Source organism: Antennarius striatus, chromosome 9 (genome assembly GCF_040054535.1).
Source record: "Antennarius striatus isolate MH-2024 chromosome 9, ASM4005453v1, whole genome shotgun sequence".
In the NCBI taxonomy this organism is placed as follows: domain Eukaryota; kingdom Metazoa; phylum Chordata; class Actinopteri; order Lophiiformes; family Antennariidae; genus Antennarius; species Antennarius striatus.
Window position 1 is genome coordinate 9,989,554 of NC_090784.1, and position 19,933 is coordinate 10,009,486.

At 39.5% G+C, this 19,933-nt stretch overlaps 1 protein-coding gene across 1 annotated transcript in view; it reads left to right on the forward strand.

The window, feature by feature from the left end:
- The window catches only part of cdkal1 (CDK5 regulatory subunit associated protein 1-like 1), a 252,411-nt gene that overhangs the window by 24,189 nt on the left and 208,289 nt on the right, over positions 1-19,933 (forward strand). Inside the window, exon 4 of the mRNA XM_068323764.1 lies at positions 11,667-11,751. Within this exon, the coding sequence (XP_068179865.1) occupies positions 11,667-11,751 (85 nt within the window). The remainder of the gene's footprint in view (positions 1-11,666; positions 11,752-19,933) is intronic.

Consider the following 19,933-nt stretch of genomic DNA (forward strand, 5'->3'; position numbering starts at 1 on the left):
TAAGTTCAAAAAAATGTAGAAAACATGTTGCATGCAGCCAGGTCAGGAGCCTGACATCAGATCTCAGGAAGTACTTATTCATACTCCTCTCTACTTCTCCACACTCCTCTCTACTTCTGTCCATCTCTCGGAAGCCGCAAGGACACAGACAGGAGAGAGGTATCCACTGTGCTGGTATTGCGCTGCAGTTGCATCAGATGATTAATTGTTGATAAAAGTGGATATGTGGTTCGGCTGGTATCTTTTTACATCCCGCTTCAAAGCGGTGATGTTTTGTAATTGTCAGTGTTCGTGTTTACATCCGTTTGTCCGTGCGTTCGTCCATTAGTCCACCAAATATATTCATAACCATTGCAGATAGAAAGATGAAACAAAAAACACAGTGCTCGGGCGTTAAGGGGGATGAAAATAGGATGTTGACTTTGAAAAAACTAGGTCAAGGCTAAATTTCAACTTTTGTACACTCAGGAACCGAATAAGATAGAAAGACGAGACAGAAGGCCAGTGTGAGTAAGACCATAGATCAGAGCTAGCGGAAATAGCGAGCGCCGCTAGCGAGCGACAAAGTTTTAAGTTTTAGCCTTTTTTCCGTAAAAATAAGAACGCCACTGTGGCTACATAGTCTAAAAACCTTGTAGCCAATCTGGAATTTACTTCGCCTATGGCGAAGTGGCAAATGGCTAGCGCAAGCCCAGGACCTATGCACGTAGGTCAGGGTAAAATTTTGATTTCAGGGTTGTCGTGGGAAGTTGAAGTCTGTGACTGCCTTGGTTCTGGTTTCTTTTTTGGTTCTGTAGTTTGTGCACCTTGCCCTGCAGCGTAACAGACAGTACAGAGCCATTAGTACCGTAATATATGACGACCCTGATTATAAGACGACCCCCTCTTTTTCAAGACTCAAGTTTGAAAAATACTTTTTGAACACCAAATTTAATTTTTATACAGAAAATAATTACAGTACATCTCCTTACATTACACGCTTTGCAATTGTTTGAAGACTCTGCCTCATTTGTCACCATCATTTTGACGTTTGCATCATAACTTCTCCTCAGCTGCCAGTTAACCTGGCCGATCTTCGACCCACTTTTCTCCAGATTGTCACTACATTTCTCCATTTTCTGTTTTCTCTTATTTTCTTCTGTTTTCTTTATTACCGCTATATTTTATTTTTCTTCTTCGTGACAGGGGTTCGCTTTGGCCTGGGGAGTTAAGTTCGGCATTCGCTTTAAATATATCTGGTGCCATCTAGCGTTGTGAATGGGTATAATGTCTAGACTCTGAATGTAAGACGACCCCCACTTTTTCAGTCTTATTTGAATGCAAAAAACACTGTCTTATATTCAGGCCAATACGGTAATTGTAAATTTTTTGTTAATCAGAAAAAAGTCTCAAATGTATCTTAATTGACAGAATAATTGTTGTACACATATTTTTTAGTTATCTCCTGCTACCTCATAAACCAGGAATATGAGGTGTTTGTCTTGTTTATAGTGGAATTGTACTGGTAACTTAGTATATGAGTATCATAGTGTGTGCACACTCACTCAGTCCATTGCACGTAGCTATTCTGATGTGTGCAACGGTGAATGTGGCCAGCCAGTTTCTCTAATGGCAGTTGATTGCATTATATTTCAACGCTGAGCAGTTGCTCAACCTGCTAGACAGATCTAAAACTCACCAGAGCCCCAAGGCCCCTTTTTTTGTGTGTTTCCTGTGTGGATGTGTATTTTGTGTGCAGCTGGGTGTCTGTGCTTGTACTCACTTGTAAAATATTACCATGTGAAACTTGAGAACTTTAAGGACCATTCACAGTTTACCACGTTGGTGAAGCAAATGTGGTCACATCCGTACATGTATTAGGATAAGAATAACATGCATTTACTGAGACACACACACACACACACACACACACACACACACACACACACACACACACACACACACACACACAGCGGTCAGTGAACTTTTCAGACTGAAACGTCAACTAGGAATCCCTTGAAATCCCAGTCAGTCATTCTCCACTTGTCACTCCTCTTCACTATTACACATTTGCTTTAGGAACACTTTTGTGCGTGTGTGCATACCTTTGCATAGTGTAATCCTTATTTTTATCTGCTCCTCCATTGTGACTTATTATAATGGGGATTCCACGTCCATTCCTCGTTCTAGTTGTCACATTATCTTAGAATATATCTTGATTGTGACATTCAACAGTGTTGAGTCAGGGACTGACCTGCTCTGCCCTCCTGTCCTCTCAGATAGTCCACCTGATATCGAGCTGTCCGGTCAGCCAATCAGCCAGTATGGCCAGACAGGCCTTGTTAGCCCAGTCAAGTGTATCCATTCACCCCGAAGCAACCCCTTTGCCCAAGTAGGCTTACCCCTGTAAGTCACCATTGTACTGTATCCAAGGTCAGCATGCCCTCTGTAGTTTGTTTGTATGTGTGTGTGTGTGTGTGTGTGTGTGTGTGTGTGTGTGTGTGTGTGTGTGTGTGTGCGTGCGTGTGTGTGTGTGTGTGTGTGTGTGTGTGTGTGTGTGTGTGTGTGTGTGTGTATGAGATGAGAGATGGGGTGGCAGTGGAGGAAGAAAGATGATGGGTTTGAGATGGAGGTTGGAATGGATGGAGGGCAGAACACTGAAATAACAAGGGACATAATTGTGTGTGTGCCTGCACACATTTGTGCACAGTACTGTGTGTTGGATGAGATGGAAAGTGGGTCATCGTGTGATCCGTGTGTGAAACACCAGGAGCATCATATTGACCTCAAGGGCTGCTGTCTGCTTCTTCTCCGTCTCATTCACACACACATGCACACACAGATAAGTAGATGTACACACCCAGACGTCTGCATTTGTCCTCATATATCATCTACCAGGGCTGAAGGCCAGAGGGATCTCAGAGACGGCATAGATGTTTTTTATGATCTTGAAAGAAACACATCTATGATACATCTCAATCGGGGAAATACTTAGTTTTAGTTTACGGAGTCTGGGGAGGTGATTGAACGGAGTTACAATGGTTTCCTATATTGTGGAAAACTTTATAACCAAGGTACTGCAAAGAAAGCAAGTAAAACCACCTTCTTGTTTTTCTCTGTGGTCCACTTCTGATGCTGATATTCCCATTGTTCGCACTTTTGGTGGTGGGCAGGGGTCAGTATGGGCAAACTCACTGGTCCATAACTATGCAGCCATTTAGGCAACTAACTGTAACCCAGATCCAGCTTTAATTCTTCAGCAATTACACCTGCAGTAGCTTGTCTGTTCTGTGGGACCACACAGGCCAACGTTTACTGCCCATATGCATCAATGAGCCCTGGCTGGTTCACTGCTTTTTTCTTTTCTTTTCTTTTTTTGTTCTTTTCCTCTGGCCACTTTTGGTAGATGCTGACATTGCAGAATAGGAACACTATACAGTAGCTGTAGTTTTAGGGATCTTCTTTTCCTTTTGTCTTTTCCCTTCAGGGGTCGCCACAGGGAATCAGTTGCCTCCATCTAACCCTGTCTTCTCCATCCTCTTCTCTCACACCAACTACCTTCATGTCCTCTTTCATTACATCCACAAACCTCCTCTTTGGTCTTCCTCTAGACCTCCTGCCTGGCAGTTCAAAACTCAGCATCCCTCTACCAATATATTCACTATCTCTCCTCCGGACATGTCCAAACCATCTCAGTCTGGCCTCTCTGACTTTATCTACAAAACCTCTAACATGTGCTTTCATTCCTGATCCTATCCATCCTGGTCACTCCCAGAGAGAACCTCAGCATCTTCATCTCTGCCACCTCCAGCTCTGCCTCCTGTCTTTTCCTCAGTGACACTGTCTGTAGATCGAACAACATCGCTGGTCTCACCACAATTTTGTACACCTTTCCTTTCATTTTAGCAGAAACTCTTCAATCACACATCACACCTGACACTTTTCTCCACCCGTTCCATCCTGCCTGTACATGCTTCTTCACCTCTTTTCCACACTCTCCATTGCTCTGGACTGTTGACCCCAAGTACTTAAAATCCTCCACCTTCTTGATCTCTTCTCCCTGTAACCCCACTCTTCCACTCTTCCTCTCTAGGTTCTCCTCCACCTGTTCCCTGCTTTCACAACAGATCACAGTGTCATCTCCAAACCTCATAGTCCATGGAGACTCCTGTCTAACCTTGTCTGTCATCCTGTCCGTCACCATAGATAACAGGAAGGGGCTCAGAGCTGATCCCTGATGCAGTTCCACCTCCACCTTGAACTCCTCTGTCACACCTACAGCACACCTCCTACATGTCCTGCACCGCTCTAACATCTCTGCTACTCCAGACTTTCTCATACAATACCACAGTTCCTCTCTGGGCACCCTGTCATAAGCTTTCTCCAGCGCTACAAAAACACATTGAGATGAATGAAAATGAAAAAGAGATGCTCTGACATTTTCTCAAATCTTTTTTTGTCTGATTTTTTCATCTTGTAATATAGCTTTCACTTGCCTAATACCTGTATATCCCACTCACCAACAGGTGCCATGAAAAAGGTCCCAGAGAGTTCCATTTTTTTAAAATGTCTTTTCAGTTGGTGCATGTATGTTTTGAGTTGTGTTCTAATTTTTCTTGTTTCATTCTTGTTAGTTTTTTGATTGTTCGAAAACCACATCTCTGGGTTGGTTAAAACTTTCTTCATTCAGTTAAAATAAAAAAATAAAAAATCAGAAGTTCAGGAAGAAACAGTGAAAGGGACATTTTAACCAACAATACTGTGTGGCTGTGATTTGGGCACTCTTGGACCTTTTCAAAAGGAAATATATAACATAAGTAATTAATCATCATTTAGTTAAGGTTGGATACTAGTTTTAAAAGGTATCAATCAGTCTGAACAACAAATTTCTCAATATCTGATAAAATTTGTTTTTAAAAAAGTGTTTATGTTAAATTGTTTCTTTTTATGAAGTTAAAGGGTGTTGGTTATAAAAACAAATTTACATAATTGCTTTTCTTAAAATTTGTATTGTTATAGTCATACTTTTCATGTAATTTTTTTCTGACTATTTCAGGTATTTACATATACATATTATGTATATGGAAATAAGGACACAGTGTCGTAGATCCTGTTTTACTTAGTAAAAACGGATTTTAAAATCTTTTTCAGACCATTGTAATGCTAGACAGTTTAACAGGACTAATGTAAACTCACTTTACATGTCACGCACGCACGCACACACACACACACGCACACACACATATACACACACACACAGCAGTATTCTTGACCTACCCTCTGGGCCTTTGCTTCAATAGATAAGATTAGTCAACACTTTTTATGCACAGACTGTACAAACTACTTCTTACACAATGCCTCATGGCCATGATATGCAAAAATAACCAAATCACTCCCCAACCATTGGTGGTACCAACGTAGCTATGCAAATCTCGATCAAATGTAACTTTCCAGAGATTTCCCAATAGCAGCCTTTCTTTTTGTGTTAGGAGTTTGTGCACTTTGAAGCTGATTCACATCTCAGGCTACTACAGAAAGCACACAATTAATGGCGCTGATAAATTATTAACACGTTCCCTAAATGTATATCATCTCCAAACTTCCATGAAAACGGTAGTCTGGGACTAGTGGGGGTGTGTACAGATGATCAGGAACATAGCCTATAATTGGTTGACGTTGTGGTGTTCACTGTATTATATCCCTTTTAATTCAGGCTTGAAAAGTCTTAGGAGATTTGTTAAATGAATCCTTCTGTGATTCTGTAATTATTTCTCAGTAGTTTTTCAAACTTTTCTCTTTTTGTTTAATAAATGCATTTTTTTCAGTAGCGTGCTTCTCCTACCTTGCATGTTGCATCTTGGGACATCTGGCATTCCTTGCCTTTAACAATCCTTTTCAGATGACCCGAAGCAATTCTTTCACACGTATGTCCGTCAGAACGTATATCTGTCTGCCTCTTACAGACATTAGGGTATTTTGACTTTTGAACACTTTTCCACTTTTTTGTGTGAATGTACTACTAATTTACAATTTCCACACACAGGCTTCATGACATTGTCTTAATTCAATGATTGCAGCATAAGTTGCACCTTGTGGCTGATAGAGTAGAAATTCCAAAATTTGGGGAAAGTTAGGTCAGCTTCGCCCAGCCCCTGTTCACAGATCCAATAATATCTTTTATTTATGTTATATACTGTTATCATCTCCGAAGGAAGATTAATAGCACACTATAGTAATCAGTCAGTCAAACGCATGCATATATATTAGTGTGTACAGGCCACTGTAACACACACACACACACACATACACACAATAGGGCCTGTAGGCATGCAGTGGGAGGTAGAGTGGCGGGCAGCTCCTTGATGCGCCCCTAAATAAACAACTTGTAAAGGGGGATGGCACAGCTCTACCTACTGAGCCACTGCAGCTCCAATAGTTAGTGCTCCACTCATTGCCTAGGCTTGCACTAGGAGGTAGTATGACTAAGCCACTGTGGCTCAGTGTAAACGAATTGAGTAAGCCACAAAAAGCCACATTTTGTGTCCAAGACAGCAGCTTGCTATAATAGCAAGTAAAACTCAAAAGTAAACATTGAGTAATACCAAGAATCAAATTCATTCAAATCAAAGTGTCTAAGTCAAAGATAAAATGTCTTCTAGTCCAAGTAAAACTTACAAGTAAACATTGAGTAACATTTTGTATGACTATCTTCACATAGTGAATGCAAGTTTTCAATTGTTGGGGGGTGTAAACTCACGCTCGTTGTGGGGGGCGATACCCCCCACAAGGGGGCTCTGGGGGCCCCCCCATGGGAAATTTTTTAGAAAATGGGGTTTTCCTGCACTCTGGTGCATTCTTACGGCAAAATCTTCTGTTCAGTTTACCTACAAAAATACACTAAAGTCAACAGTTGAAGCTGAACTATCTTTATTTCTGTCCTACTTTATGCAGGTATAAATGTGAAATTCAACCATTGAAAACTTGTGAGATTCAACCATTCACTCTGTGTAGATACAGTCATATAAAATATTACTCAATGTTTACTTGTAAGTTTTAGTTAGACTAGAAGACATTTTAACTTTGACCACCACCAACGTCATTGGTATGCCATAGTTTAATTATTTTTTAATTCAATAACATGATTTTTCATTTCAATTTAAGAAGGCATAAAAAATAGCAAGCGAGGTGAATACACATTTACATGCATCGCTGGTTATTCCTGCCGGTCATAGGGAACAAAAGTCTAATACTACAAACAAGTATTCATAATATCTTTCATTTACCTTCTGATCGGTCTGTCACCATTCCTCCCCCTCTCAGCATTCACCATTTGTTTATTAATGAGGACTTTAACACAAACTCTACTATAAAACACCGGATTCTTTTGATGGCCCGAGTGCATATTTATATGATCGGGAGCGTTCGGGTCACTTCGGCTATTTCCGTCGGCATGCTTCGGCTAAATTCCGTCGGCATGCGGAAATAGCGGCGCTACTTTTGCTAGCGCTGCTCGCTAGCGGAAGTAGCGGCATAGCGCCGCTCGCTAGCGGATGTAGTCTAGCGGAAATAGCGAGCGCTGCTAGCGAGTGAAAAAGTTGTAAGTTTTAGCCTTTTTTCCGGAAAAATAAGAACGCCACTGTGGCTACACAGTCTAAAAACCTTGTAGCCAATCTGGAATTTACTTCGCCTATGGCGAAGTGGCGAATGGCTAGCGCAAGCCCAGTTTATGTCGGAAATTTTTGGGGCTTGGAACGGATTAGGGCATTTGCATGGAAAACGCGTCTCTACTTAACGTAATTTTCTACTTACGAAATTTCTTCCAGAACCAATTAATTTCGTAAGTAGAGGTACCACTGTACACCAAAAAAAACAAACCAATACACAAACAAAAAATTTGACATGAATTTAAAAGCTGCAACCTGGGAAATGCGTCGTGTGTGGCTCACAAGCCTCAGGTTAATTAGGCTGGAGTATACAAATAAATTTGAGACTAAGGAAAGATTGTCAGCCATGTTGGACACAGGATACTTATTTGTGAAGTTTGGAAAGGCTTTCAACCTTTCTGTTTGATTTTGGTCACACCTTTGTCTTGGTTTAATGTGAGCAGTGTGATTTAATCGCAGAATTCTTTCTTTTGGTGTCGCCAAAACACTGCAGTCACGGTTCACTGAAGGACTTGCACCACCTCTATACTGAGTGTAGCATTGTTGTACATATGACCTTTCTATAGGAGTATCTTTGCTTGAGACATGATGTAATCGAGGGTTAAGGGTAGGTTTTATGTGATATTATTAAGAGAGATTTTCAATCAGGTAACACTTTGAGCTGCTGACCATGGCATCTGTCATCTGTACCTTGTTCACATTTTTGCTCAGTGTGATCACGTATGGCCCTTTCTGACATATGAGGTAATATTTTGATTAAGTTAAATGTCAAAGGATGGCTTTGAGTCCAGTTTTCTAGTCACTGTATCGACACAAAGGACATGTGACTGTCAGTGCAAACTGATATATTTTCTCATTTGCTGCGGCAGAAATTTCACTGTCACATGTACATTATTGAGTCTGACTGTAAAGTTGATGCTATATACCATATTAACAACGGCTGCTGCCATTGTCATTTGTTGATCTGAAAGGCCTTCATTGTTTGAAACCTTAAATACTAGAAAATTAGTGCTTAAAAGATTTGACTTTCGGAAATCCTGTGAACTACAACCACTTTTGTCATGTGGATAAGAACAGCAATGACTTGTGTTCATTATTTTGCTGTTATTAAAGTTATTAATCAATAATTAGTCATTAGTCAGCTATTTGTATTTATAGAGGAAAGTATTATATTTTTTCTGGTTGAATTTTATCTTTTTCCTGTACATGTCTGTTGTAGTAAGTAGTGCAGGCTTGTTTGGGAGGATTGTTTCGCAGATGTTTGTATTTGTTCCTATTTGTGCGTGCATGTGTGTGCGGGTATGCATGTGTTGTTGTATGTTGTGTGTCTGTGTGGAATTGATGGATAGCTTGTTATTGTTGGTCTGAACAGCCTCCCTTGAGACTGAGAGAAGACGGCAACCATACAGCTACAACCACTACCTAGGCCCTTTTTTTGTTTGTATGTGCTCTGTGTGCTGGCATCGGTGTGGAGGTTGCTTGAACCAATAATGGTAGATTTAATGGGCACACAGCTGAGCTTGGACTTTTCCTCATTTGTACTCAAATCTCAAGGGTTAATTTACTCATCAAGAAAAATACACACTTATACATTAAATAGTTTTGTGTTTGTATAGTATTTGCAGCTTGAAGACCACTCTTGTTTCCAACTGATAGTTCTTTCCTAAAAGATATGATTTCCAGTAATTGGTAATAAAAAACCCCCAGAGCCAACACATAGTTCATCTACCTTACATCATTGTACTTTTAGGTGGGCACCTCTACAGCTTTTTTTGTTAAGTGCTGTATTGTTATTATAAGATGTTAAGGCTAAATTAAAACATTTAATATTTGCTTTAACACTAATGCTTCATATGAAGAGCAACATTATAGTATACTGTATCATAGGGATTCATGATATTGTTTAGTCTATCAAAAGAAAATCTTTTAGCTATTTTGTTCAACTCATTCACTGCCAGCGATTTTCATAGCATTGATCCCCCCCAGACAGTGGTTTTAGAGCAATTTGACTAATTTTTTAACACCCACAGAATATTTTCTTCTATGACATTTAAATACGGTAAAGCAAGGGTGTCAAAGTCAAATACGTGGAGGGCCAAAAAAAACAAATTTGCTACAAGCCAAGGGCCAGACTGGTTCAATGTTTATTAAAACATATTGAAATGAACATAGCCTATTGAACCAAGAGCTGACACAATGTATATTATTTAATGATTAAATAAAGCAATATTTTCTTATGGCTCTGTCAGTAACGTCAAGGAGAAACGTTTTCAACGGGCAAAAAAAGTAAATGTCCTTCAAAAACAAATTATCTTTCTTACTATCAAGATAAATGCATAAATGAAATAGCATGCATTATAAACTGAAAATACATTATCGTGCATGCATTATTGCATGCGCAAGTATAAAGTTGTGCATGCACAATAATAATGCATTATTGCGCAAAAAAATGACTGTACTGCTCTATGATTCTACCAATCTTTGCTTTGAAATAGTTAAATAAATAAAAAAATCAGTTGTATGATTTCTCATGGCTCTTATCTGCAATTTTCCCGGAGTCCAATTAACTGAAATAAATATAAATAAAATACAAAAATCAATGGCACACAGACAAAACAATACTTTCTCCAAGGTGACATCATCTCTTGTAGAAACAAATGTAAACATTTAACTGAATTTAAAACTGACAAATACTGCTCTGTGATGCTCACTTGTCTGAGGCTGATCCTGATATTTGATGGTGTCTCATCTTTCGTACAGGTTCATGAATGTTCAGGGTCAGGCTCTGAGCTAGGGATATCCTCAGGATGGAGTGAATATGTGTATCAGTCAGACAGCTCCTGCGTGATGTTTTGTACAGCTTCATCTGAGAGAAATATTCTTCACACACTGATGTGCGGCTAAAGATAGAGGGCGTCCGAGCTGGATGCGCAGCTGGGGCATTGTGTCTGGGATGAAACATGCAAACGTAGCAGAAGACACACAGGTTTAACGTTTACCTGTTTGAACACATACTCTGACTCCCACCTGGCTTCAAACCCCCTGCTCTCAGCGCCCACCTTTCTTTTGGCCATTTTTGAGGAGGGGAGTAGCTAAATGCAACCTCTGTTCTGACTGCTGATAAATAATGAAACCAAAGCCTGCTTGTTGCGCTGCATGATTTCTGCTACAGTTGCATTTGGGGGGAATGCAGTTTTGGTGGGTGCACAATACCAGCGGGCCAATGTAGATAGATAGCTACATAGATATATACTTTATTAATCCCAAAGGAAATTCAGTGTAACATATGCTCACAAAAATACGAATAAATACACATAGCAGTGACTGAAACAGACAGAATGACATTACATAATTACATAATTAACATAATTAATTACATAATAACAACAACAGCGGGCCGATGTGGTCTGTGGTCTGGTTCTAATAGTAATTAAAAATCATCCCGCGGGCCATAAATAATTCATCACGGGCCAGATCTGGCCCGCGAGTCTTGACTTTGACATATGTGTTCTAAGCCAATCCTATATTACCAAAATTCAATACTAGAGTACGGCATTAAAAACTTGTACATTTTTATTATTCTTTATAGGATTCTCACTGCCTCCCATTTTGGTGATGATTGGTTTTGTTTTGCCATACTTAAGATTCAGTAATTTTATTTTTTGCTGCTTCTTCCTTTTTGTGGGTCACGGGGGTTGCTGGAACCTATCCCAGCAGATGAGAGACAGGGGGTGCACTGCGGACGTGCCGCCAGTTTGTCACGGAGCCACACGAAAAACGAACAACCACTCACACACACAGTCTCTCACTACAGACAATTTGGAACTGACCGATTCACCTGAAGTGAATGTTTTTTGAGGTGAGAGGAAGCCAGATGACTGACGCAGACACTGGGAGAGTTTAAACTTTACACGGAACTTGAACCTGGAACATTCTTGCTGTGAGGCAACAGCGCTATTCACTGCACCATTGTGCTGTCTAAGATTATATTCTGAAAAAAATCAAATTTCTTTCTTTCGTTAGATGATCCATCAGAAGCAGATCTGTGGTTGCTCAACAGCTGTACTGTGAAAAACCCTGCTGAAGACCACTTCAGAAACTCCATCAGGTACTTTGCATGTTGACATCAGAATTTTATTTATTTATTTTTTGGGGGGGGGGGGTTGATGAAAAAAATATCTTAGTCAATTAAAGCATTGCATCATAAATTGTGGAGTAATAGTTATGACACAGGTAGTGATGGTTGCTCAAATTATACCGACAGTATAGGAAGCTGGAAGGGCACCTGACAAATTCCAACACGTCCAACAAGGTCCAAAAGCCCCATGTGATATGCAAACCCAATCCAAATTGGATCAAGATATCTAGATCATAAAAATGGCTACCCTTAAAGTTAAAGTTATCAAAATTTTAAGAATACATGGTCTACATTTGGATTGCCTTCAAAATGAAAGCATTCCATTATACCATTATACTCTTATATCTATTATGCACTATTCCCCAAGTGTTGATTTTAAATAATTTTTATTTACCCTGATCCACTGAAAATATAATTATTGGTCCTGCTGCACAGGCTCCACCCACCTACAAAACGTCCTCATAATCTTCTTAACGGTTTATGATTAATTGATAAAAAAAAGCAAAATCTTCTCCTGAAAAAAAAAAAACACACTACGAATAACGAGCTGCAGTAGAGAAATTAGAAACTGATTTTTAGATTTTTTTAAAACATAGAATTCAAATACACTGACTGACTGGAAGTGAAGATAGGAAAGCCCAAATGTAGTGCTTTGAACTTTAAGCTTGGTAAAGTTTGACATATCAGTTTACTCAACAACCAACAGCATTTGATCAATTTACATAAATATTGAATAGTGGGACCTTGTGGTAGTGGGAGAAAACAAGGTTTGACTCAATGGGTGGTAGTATGTAAAATCATAATCCTGAGTTAGAAAAAAGTATAAAAGATTGACTTTGGCTACAAACTCTGTCATAATGGATTGTGTGGTAGTGGGTAGACTTTCCAGTGGTCTTTTGGACTGGCCATCCCCACCTATATATTTGAATAAACTCACTTGAAAAGCCTCACGCTGTCACACTGTCACCAACTCCACCCACTACATGTCAATCAAGTGCCCAACCAATCACGGCGTCAACCAATCACAGCGCATCTGCCAGGAGAAATCACGTGAACAATATGGTGTAAGGCATCTGCTATGTTAGTTAGTTAGAAATAACTATACATGGACTTCCCAGTTTACATAATTTTAGAGTGTCACAACTTGTGCATTTATTGAAAATTTAACCACAGCCATCTCCCCATTGCCTTTGCCTGACATGCAGCCCCATATCATCAAGGACCGTGGGAATTTTGATGTTTTCTTTAGGCAGTCCTCTTTGTAAATCTCACTGGAACGGCACCAAACAAAAGTTCCAGCATCATCACATTGTCCAGTTCAGATTTGTGAATAATCACTGATTGCCTCTCCTTAGCCCATTGCAGTCTTGTTCTTTTCTGTTTAAGTGTCAATGATGGTTTCCTTTTACCTTTCCTGTATGAAAATCCCATTTCCTTTAGGCAATTTTGCACAGTTCTGTCACATACATTGACTCCAGCTTCCTCCCATTTCTTCTTCATTTGTCTTGTTGTGCATTTTCTGTTTTCAAGACATATGGCCTTTAGTTGTTTGCCTTGACGCTTAGATGTCTTCCTTGGTCTACCAGTACGCTTGACTTTAACAACCTCCCATGTTTGTACTTGGTCCAAATTTTCGATACAGCTGACTGTGAACAGCCCACATCTTTGGCAACCATACATGTAGAGTTACCTTCTTTAAGACGTTTGATAATCCTGTGTTTGGTCTCAAGAAACATTTATTTTGTTGGAGCCATGATTCTTACCAATCCACTTGGTCCAGCAGCCCTCCAAGGTGTGATAACTGCACTGTTTGTAACTGCAGTAATGAGCAGATCTCATCTGAGGCAGGTGCCCAATTAAGGAGAGGATATTGACTGGGTGTGTCCTTATTTTCTACTCAAAATGGAGTGATTCCATATTTATTTCCCTGCACTTGCTCTATAAAAGTAACATTTACTGACCACCACAATGTTTTTTCCTCATTTTTTATAGTGTTTGCCAAGGAGTTGCACTTTTGAAAAACATTATTTTTTCATGCTTTTTCTCAGAGTTTGTTCTACATAATAAAATGTGTGAGTAAGTGCTCGTCCAAGACTGGTGATTCCATACTTTTTGCTAGGGATAGTAGTCTTTCTTTCTCCAGTTAGCCTGCTAACATTCGTCTACGGCTTCGCCATGCCCGCCCAGTGGAATCCATGATTTGCCAACACAAAGTTGTTACGTAACCACGTTGATTTTGGACTACGTTGGGTACGCTTGGTTTATAATACCATGAAGTCTGATGTTATTGTTTTATTGTGGAATTTCCACAGGTTCCCGCTAGTGTTTGCTATTATAAGATACATTTGAAAATCCATATAGTAATACATTTGAGCCACTCTTCAGTATTAACACTTTGCATAGGCTACTGCTGCTACACACAACAAAGGATTCATATCCCAAACGGTGAAACCTTTTTCCGTTGAATGACTGAAGATATACATATCATGAAACATTTTTAAAAAATGACATTTATTTATTAGAACAGTTTTTGATGGCTTTTGAGTACTTTCTTTCAAAAACAAAATATTTAACTGCTATGACATTTCAGAATCATTGGACGTTTTACGTCCTAAATTACCAATTGAGTGATTTAATTTTTAATTAAAATTAATTTGCAACAATTTATTTATTTATTTTTTGCTGCAAGCATAAGCATAATATTTTCTGCTTATAATTTTTATATTTATATGGTAGCTAATTAATTTTGGTCACATAAAAGTCATTGTCAACTTTTTCTCTTCGGAATTGACATTTTTAGAATTACCATAATAAATCAAATTTGTCATTTTAAAAGCTCCATACACATATCAACAGCTAAATGTGAGAGAAAAAAAAAACTGGACTGGACAACAAAGTAAAATATATTGTTTTATGGTCTTAGTTATCATCCTAAATAACCTAGGATTTCAAAGTTTTGGGGTCAGGTGTCTTTAAAATACAAATATAGGCTGTAAAGTTGCTAGGCTAGGTGATTCTCATGAATGTTTAATGCAAACGGCATCAATTTATCAAATATTACAGTAATAATTTTTGATGTTGGAATTTTTTAAGAACATCACGTGGAGTGACATTACACATTTAATGGGGAGCAATTTTAGTTGGCCACCCTCATCAGTAGAATATTACTCTCCGTCTGCTACAGCTGTCTCCACATATTCACTTTATTTCCCCACTGTTTCTGTTAAGCCAATGTTTAGACTTGGAAAATGCATTCCTTGTTGATGCCAGTTTTTCTTTGAGTGGAAGACACTCATCTGTAATGGTAATGCAATTAATGCTCTATTCACTGTAAGAGACACACATATAGGCACGCACACACAAGTAATAAGAAAAGTATTTCGCTTTTCAAAACTTGCCTACCAAAATGATGGTCTCGGGATTTGACAGAATCAAAATGCACACTTTAATGTAAAGTTTGAAGTTTTAAATGAAATTTTTTTTGTCATTCGGTTGATTATGTTTTACTTTGAAAAGGAGGAAAACACTTGTGAGGCGAGCCACACGGCTGCTTTATGTTCAGTAACCGTCTCGCCAGTATACCATTATGTTTGCGCCTCCTGGGAACACATCCACATAACCCTTTGAATCACTCACACAATTACAATGGCTGGGGCATACTGCCACTTCAAAAATATATTTGTGGATTTCTTTGTCAGTTGCTTTTTTCTTTTGTCTTGGACTTCATTGAGGGGTTTAAAATTTGTTGATTTGATTTGCGGCAATGATTCAGTTTGTTGAATGCAATGCTTTGTCTCTGGACTTGCCATAAGCTTTTAGATGCTACTTTTTGGTTTGACAGAATCAGGATGTTTTGCCAAGTACACGTAGAAAAAAATTGACATGGTTTTCTGCGACTTTCAGGAAGTTGAAACAAATGTATGCACAGATATAACATTCATTCATTCATTCATCTTCTAAACCGCAGGTCGCGGGGGAGCCGGCGCCTATCCCGGCAGTCTCAGGGCGTGAGGCAGGGGACACTCCGGGCACGACGCCAGTGCACCACGGAGCCACATAGAAACAAACAAATCATTCACTCACACACTCACTCCTATGGTCAATTTGGGACCGGCCAATCAACCTGAAGCGCATGCTTTTGGAGGTGGGAGGAAGCCGGAGAACCCGGAGAAAACCCACGCAGACACGGGGAGAGCATGCAAACTCCGCACAGAGCGGGACTCAAACCCGGGTCCGCCGTGTTGTGAGGCGGCAGCGCTAACCACTGCGCCACCGTGCCGCCCCAGATATAACATAAAAACTAAAATAGAAACATTTTCAATATACAATGAGCATCTAATATGTACAGAACAATTGTGCATATCTTTTCACAAGTTTGTTTTTCAGCTATATGTGGATTACAGTTCATAGTGGCATTAATTCTGTAACGGTCCCCCCCAAACACACACGCACGCACGCACGCACACGCACGCACGCACGCACGCACGCACGCACGCACGCACGCACGCACGCACGCACACACACACACACACACACACACACACACACACACACTTCTGAACCACTCAGAAATAATTTTGTTTCCCTGAATCAGTTTCAGTGCTAAATTTATATTTTCCAACTCCATATTTTTAGAAGAAGTTGGAGGTCATAGTGTAGTATGTCAACTCTGTCTGAGAGTGCTTTTCAGTAGCCTTGTTGATCAGGATCGTAAGTAATGCGTCAGTTACAACTCATACTGGTCACATAACCCTCCAGGAAAGAAAAGATGTTGAGTGACATAACTTTTTGTATTAACCCTACTGGCTTTATAAATCAGAGGTTATGTATCTGATCTTTGATTCTGGATGATGGATATGCCTGGGTTAGCTTCCAGCTGTGTATTTAAAACACTTTGTTGTTATCAATCAACTCAATCAATCAACTTTCATTTATATAGCGCTTAATCACATCTAAAGACATTTTAAAGCGCTTTACAGATAGAAAGCCAACAATGCCCTCCAGAGCAAGCATAGATTTTGCCCCGTGTGTGTGTGTGTGTGTGTGAGTGTATGTGTGTGTGTGTGTGTGTGTGTGTGTGTGTGTGTGTGTGTGTGTGTGTGTGTGTGTGTGTGTGTGTGGTGAATGCACGGTTGTGTGTGCATTCACGAGTGTGTTAAACAAATTGTCCCCCATTGCTATGACTAGTGGGACATTATGTTTAAACAACACATGCAGACACACATGGTCATTGGAGTAACAATCAGTGGCCAAATAAATGAGTTGAGGGGTTTAAAAGGGAAGCACAGGGGTTTTCTGCAGTCTTCTATCATTGTTTGGAGAGCTATAGTGAGAAGACGGTTTATTACTTCAGGAGAACTGGGGTTTAGTTGGCATTCATGCCAAGTGTGTGGGATAAGAAGTTGTATTTGTATGCTTGTATGTGTGTAGGGTTTTCTTTTGGTTGATGGATACCCAGACAGCTTGTGGGAGAATGTGTGTGTATGTGTGTTGTGCTGAGAGTAACGCTTAAAGAAAATGTGGAGTATATATGCACTCTATGTATGCTGAAAAATCACCTAACATTATTGATTAGTCCTGAAGCTAAAAACTGATGAAACTTTTGAGTCTTCACTTGTGTGTGTGTGTGTGTGTGTGTGTGTGTGTGTGTGTGTGTGTGTGTGTGTGTGTGTGTGTGTGTGTGTCTGTGTGTCTGTGTGTGTCTGTGTGTGTCTGTGTGTGTCTGTGTGCTGGAGTGCATGTACATTGCCTTCAGCACTTCGAAGCAATCTACATTTTATAACTTTGTTCAGTATGCAGGTCTGAGTTTTCAAGTGTGAGAGAGGTGATTCCCTGCAGTGTCTCTCTAAGAGACATGACAGACTTTACCCTGATGTTCTCTACAAACAGGAACTCCAGATCAGGAACGCATTTAATAACATAAACTCCTAATAGAGCAGCTTCTGACTGTTATACAGTCAATACACTGAATATTTGGGTACAGCAAATCTTGCATTTGAAATGTTCAATCCATAGTGAAATTTGGTGTTAGAGGTCTCTTAAATCAATGAATGCAGAATGCATTAAAGAAGCAGTTGCTCAACAGCATGTAATTAAATTGCTGTGTATTTTGTATATTCATGTGTGTGTGTACTATGCTTGGCTGTCTCGAGTAATTTGTATGATCAAGGGAATGCATGCTTATGCTTAATGCATTAGAATCCAACTAGGAATTCTGTGCTTCTGTTTTCAAAATACACCAATTCCCACACTATATTTACATTAATTTTAATATAATTTTGTATTCATAAACCAACCATAAGAAAGAAAACTTATTTTAATTGAAAAGGAACACACAGCACACTGAATGAACCCTTGGATGAAGTCCAAAGTGTATGTGCTATGCTCATTCTGTGTATTTACAACAGATGTGTAGGCTGGGTAGTGAATATATTATGGCCCCTGGCTGTGGGACAGTCTAATGTTGGACTAGCATTGTCTGTGCCGAAGTTTATTTTCCAAATGTAAGAGAGTTGATCTAAAAACACATGGAGCCAAAACTGTACAGAGAGGATATATAGGTTATACATCACCATTTTACAACTCCAACAATAACATAGTTTGTTATTACAGTGATCCTTTTATTTGAATCTGTCAACATTTCCCACCATTGTGGTGCACCATTGAATAAAGGCTTGCCATTCAAATCCAGTTTTAATAATAAAATATAGTTCACACACTTTCGAAGAGGTAAGCAATATGTGCAATTATCAGTTAGGATTAAAAATTCATTCAGTGTCAACCAGGCTTAAAACTTATTTCGATGATTGACAATTTTAAAACGTTGAATACCTGATGAAAATAAAGACAGTAAGGAAATAATTGAATGTTACTGATGTTATAAATCTCTGGTTTTTAAGTTAAACAAATGTGGTGCAGCCTACTTTTTCATATTAAAGTCAAGAATATTTTCAAGCCACATTGCTTAGAAACATGTTTAGTAAAACAGGCCAGACTAAGAATGGCCAGATCCACTTGCCTTAGTTTCGCCTTCTCTTGCTTTGACTCAGTTCAATGTTGTGTTTCAGTGTAAATCTATATTTTATGGGTAAATCTGCTTCCATTTGAACCAGGTGAAGACTAAGGCTGCAATGTCAACATGCATCTTGTGTACTTGGCAGTCATGGTAGCAATGGAACTGTTACAGAATGCATGACACTGCCACTTCAGTGGAGGTCGGCCCTTTCAATAAATGCTAATGACCTTTTGTTTTTTCATCAGTTTATATTTCATCATTTTATATTTCATGGTCTAATTTAATGTCTTGTATTTGCAACAAAGTTACAAAGGTTGAATATACATTGTAGCCCACGACTGCATCGACAGATAACAAAGACATTCATTGACATTTTGCAGACGATTTTATGTCATTGATTTCTGACCTTGCATTTACCATAGGCAAAGATCACTTGCAACACACATGCAATCATTTGGGTGAAAAACCCGCCTTGGACAAAATTTACACGTCATTTCCCAATCCTAAATGTTCTATCTGTGACTGAGAGCATCGGCATGTCTACTCGGAAATCAAAATTCTGTAAGTTGAGGTTGCAGTCTGTAATATGACAAATTTTCAACTAACAATACCTGAACTGCAGTCATTAATAATGTATTGGAAACTTTCCTCAGAAAACCATTAACACACCTCACCCAAACAAGCACACACACACACACACACACACACACACACACACACACACACACACACACACACACACACACACACACACACACACACACACACACACACACACACACACACACACACACATAAAAAAAAATGTCCCTCTCACCCTTGTGGGATGGTATCTGTGTGTCATCCTCAAGCTCGGGGCCTCTATCAGAGGCCTGGGAGTCTGAGGGTTCTGCGCAGTATCTTAGCTGTTCCTAGGACTGCACTATTCTGGACTGAGGCTTCAGATGTTGTTCCAGGAATCTGCTGGAGCCACTCTTCCAGTTTGGGGGTCACTGCCCCAAGTGCTCCTACTACCACGGGGACCACATTAACCTTAACCTTCTACATCTGTTCCAGCTGTTCTTTCAACCCTTGATATTTCTCAATCTTTTCGTGTTCCTTCTTCCTGATGTTGGCATCAGCTGGAATCGCCACATC